Source organism: Arachis hypogaea, chromosome 13 (assembly GCF_003086295.3).
Source record: "Arachis hypogaea cultivar Tifrunner chromosome 13, arahy.Tifrunner.gnm2.J5K5, whole genome shotgun sequence".
Taxonomy (NCBI): Eukaryota; Viridiplantae; Streptophyta; class Magnoliopsida; order Fabales; family Fabaceae; genus Arachis; species Arachis hypogaea.
This window is the reverse complement of record NC_092048.1, coordinates 130,044,474-130,048,562: the sequence shown is the minus strand read 5'-3', so window position 1 is coordinate 130,048,562 and position 4,089 is coordinate 130,044,474. Positions and strand designations below refer to the sequence as shown.

At 32.1% G+C, this 4,089-nt stretch overlaps 1 protein-coding gene across 1 annotated transcript; it reads right to left on the bottom strand.

Annotated features, from left to right (window-relative positions):
- Positions 1–998: 998 nt before the first annotated feature.
- LOC112733455 (uncharacterized) lies at positions 999–3,471 on the bottom strand. Its single transcript, XM_025782408.3, has 3 exons — positions 2,723–3,471; positions 1,654–1,856; positions 999–1,440 (listed from the first exon to the last, which is right to left on the bottom strand). Exons 1-3 carry the CDS (start codon positions 2,810–2,812, stop codon positions 1,185–1,187), a joined length of 549 nt encoding a protein of 182 aa, XP_025638193.1. The 5' UTR covers positions 2,813–3,471; the 3' UTR covers positions 999–1,184.
- Between the last annotated feature and the right edge of the window lie 618 nt (positions 3,472–4,089).

Genomic DNA, 4,089 nt, shown 5'->3' with positions numbered 1-4,089 from the left:
TTGTGATTGCATAACTAGATAAAATGTTTTACACTGTCAATATATCAAAATTAAACTCTTTATTTTATTAGTTTAATAAATATTTAATTAAATAATTAAAAAAGGCTAAGTGGTTAACTAATTTGATAGAAGTTGGCTTTCAATAGCAAACAAAACTACAAGTCAATCATCTCTTCCTTCCTACGCGAATGAACTTCTTTAATTTCTATTTATCATCAAGAAAAGAATTGAAGAAGGAATAAAAAAAGACAAAATTCTAGACCAACATTTTTAGTTTTAAAATAAAAAGAATAGACTAGTATTGGCTCAAATGTAAAAAAAATGTTAGTCGCTTAATATTTGTAAATTTGTCAATTCAGAAATTGGCTTAAAAAATATCCTTATATTGATCACATTTGTATATACATAAGTAAAAGGTAGATCGCAACTTGTGAAGGTAGAGGAATGGCATTTGAAGGTTTAAGTGAACAAATGTGAGAGCCACAGATTTTCTTTAATGCATCAGAAGAAGTGTATGGTATCATAAAGAATACACTACAATAACCACTCCAACCACACAAACTCAAGTACAGTAATGTAACATATACAATTAATTGAAGCATAAAATAAATAACAGATTGCAACACTGCATATATATTGAAGTCACCAGCTATGAATAGGAGATATCTGGAAGCAACTAGGCTGAATCCATATCACTTTATTAACTTGAATGTTCTCTCCATCAGTCTCAAGGAAAAGCACATCACTATTTGTGATAGGAATCATAGTTCCACAGGTAGAAAATGAAACAACAATACGACATGGATTGATAGGACTAGTCTAATTATAATAGGATTTTATTCTAAAACTAAATGTGTTTCAAATTCTACGCTTTTACCAACAACAACAAATGTAATTACGTAAGTGGATGTGGATCCCTTGTAAAGGTAGAAAGTTCCTTCATGTATAAATAATTAAATATCAATATGACTATTAACTTAAAATTAACTGTTTAATCATACAGAGCAAGAACATTTTCATTCCTAGATCAGCATATCAGCAGAATCAATAGACATGTGGTATAGTTTAAACATCAGAATCACAACCAGTCTTCATAATTTACAAATAGCTTTTTTCACATGAATGATATTAGCCAGTTTTCCACACAAACATGTTCCCAACTACTAACTAAGTAAGAAAAAGTTCTATAAGTTTCCCATCCTCACACCAGTGTCCCTGGCATAGGGGGGAGGACCATTGTTAGCTTTGGAAAAACTAACATAATAAATCTCAGAGGCTATGCCTGTGAGAACGATGAATGCAGCTCCGGCTCCAAAGACACCCTTCCTCATTGTCTCGCACGATGGTGCACTCTGTTTCAAGAGATCTCTGTACTTGGTGTGGTAAGCATTCCTCACAGAACCGGCCAGCAGGCATGCCGCAGCAATAATAAACATTACCCTGAATCAACAACATAGCCATGTCAGTTCAAGTCTTAAATGCACCAAGTTAAACTTGGCGAATAATAGTATAAGTCCAAGAGAAATTATTGTGCATAATCATGTTAGATCTGTGTTGTTCAATTATCATTGTCCTGGTTAAAAAGTTGGTCTTGGAACTTTATAGGTGAAATCAATAAGAAAAGAAAAGGAAAACAATTGGAAGCAAGTGTACCAGCTAGTTATGAATAAGCAAATTGCCCAAGATCTGGAACCACTTGGTCTCATAGCTTTTCCACAGCAGAGGCATCTAGTTACAATCATTATGATCACTTGACTCGCGACTAGGATGAAGAACGAACCCACGCCAAGGCCAGTTGCAATGTCAGAATCATATTGGCAGTACTTTCTACCATTAGCATCAACAACTAGCTTGGCCTGTATTATCAACATATACATACATTAAAGGAATCCATTACAGCAACGCAAAACATTTGTTTAATGCTTTGCTTCTGAGGCTTCAACGGCATCATCATGTGTGTATAACTAGTTGTGGATAAGCTGTTATAATTCTATACCATGGTATCTTTGTTTCCTTGAAATTCACTTCTTAAATGCCATGTACATGTTTTCCCCCATCAAATGGTAATGTATGACAATATTATTGAGTTCTGCATAACGGTATAGAAGCTTAATGGGTTTTACTAACAAGTATTCTAAATTTGTATGGTTTCCAATGTGATGATGAATCATGAAGTATTGAAAAGCTTGTTCCTAAAATGTTAAAAATAAAATAAAAGTTTGTATATTTTTAACCCTATAGTTCCTTCTTGCCTTGCTGAAACACTTATATCCCAGCATCTCCCTATGAATCTCTTCATATCAAGTCTTTTATGAGGATCTCTAGGTCTTAGATGTTTCAACATAATGGATAAATCTTTACAACGAGCACATGAGGATTCTATGAAAGTTTGTATACTATACACAAGTATATACAGTGATTCCTAGAAGCTAATATAGCTACATAAAAGCTAAATCTTATTCCCCCTTCCCCAAAACATAAAGACCTAGAGGCTTCTACTTTGCAGGATTAGGATTTGGTCAGTTCAATTTCAACGAGAAGTCAAAGAAAATTAAGCAAACATAGAATATAATAAAATCATATTTTGCCAATAAATAAATAAATAATCAACAGAATAGTCATAATTTTTATGACCTTTCCAACCCAAGATTTTTCAATTATGTCATAAGCCCTAGAGCAACGAGAGAGAGAGAGAGAGAGAGAGAGAGAGAGAGAGTCTTACAGTGTTCCTCCTCTGTTCTGCAGCAACAGCAAGAGCAAAAGCAATGAGATCAAAGACAAAGACGACAGCGAGCAACAGAGACGAAGCCATAGCGGCTCAAAAGTAAAAACCCCCCACAACACCACCTTCCTTACTCTCCGTATAAATATTTACCCACAGAAACTAATAAATAAATAAATAATTAAATAAGCCCAGAGATTGGAAGAAACACGAAGAACGAAGAGTCAACAGCAGAAGAAGCCGTAGGGCTCTTGGTTTGGATGAGGGAGATTTTCCTTGTACGAGAAGGGAATGCATTAAAAAAATGATTACCACATGGCACACACTCAGCTCTCTTTCTATAGTGCACTTTGAAGCTGCCGCAACTTTACGCTGCCTATATTGTAATTAACTCTAATTTTGCGTTACGGGTACTAATATACATTTTTTTAGTCACCTAATAATCTATGCCCTAACTAATATGCAAAGGCTTAATTAAACATAAGTCCATCATCTTTTTCAGTAGCTATTGATTGACACGTTGTAACTTGTAAGAGCACTGTGGTGCATGATCATAGGTAAATGCTTATCTTCGTGTTTGTAATCATTTGCTTCTCATGGATTGGAAAACCTGTATGTGAAGGAGAAGGATAGTAGAGGACACCAGTCACAGGATAACCTTGCTAACAGTAACAGATCAAAGCTAGGGGAATCTGTGCATTATATGGCACTAGGAAAAGTCATATGACACGTCGGTTCAAACCAACTTTAAATGGACCAAATGACCAATTGAAACCATATCAAATACATTTTGCTAAGTAATTAATTAAGGTATTAGCCAACTCCAGCTAATTATAAAAGGAGCCGCAACAAAAAATTCAATAACACAAAAAAAAATCATATAATTAATTTTATTAGTACTTTTTTATCTAATACAACTTTTTTTTTCTTTTTTTATTAGTATTTTTTTTAAAATTAATTTTTTTAAAATTATTTAAGTTGACTGCACATGTAGTTAATTCCCTAATTTTTTTCTATTAGCTAACTTGCACTTATTTTTTTTTAATTATTAGGCGTATCATAAAATATATTTATTTTTATATTTTTTCTTAGTCTCACTTAAATTTTATAGTTTATAAAATAAATTAAAAAATTGAATAAATTTACTTCAAAATCCAAATGCTTTAAAAGACGGCTAGTTTGGATAAACAACTTAATTAAGTTATTTTTGAAAAAATAGTTTAAATAATAAATATTTATATTAAAAGTAACTTATAAATAAATTATTTTGTATTTGTTTTTTAGTTCTAAAAGTATTTATTTTAAAAAAAAAATAATAAGAAAAACTTTTTATTATAAAAGAAGTTATTTTTTTAACTTCTCTTTAA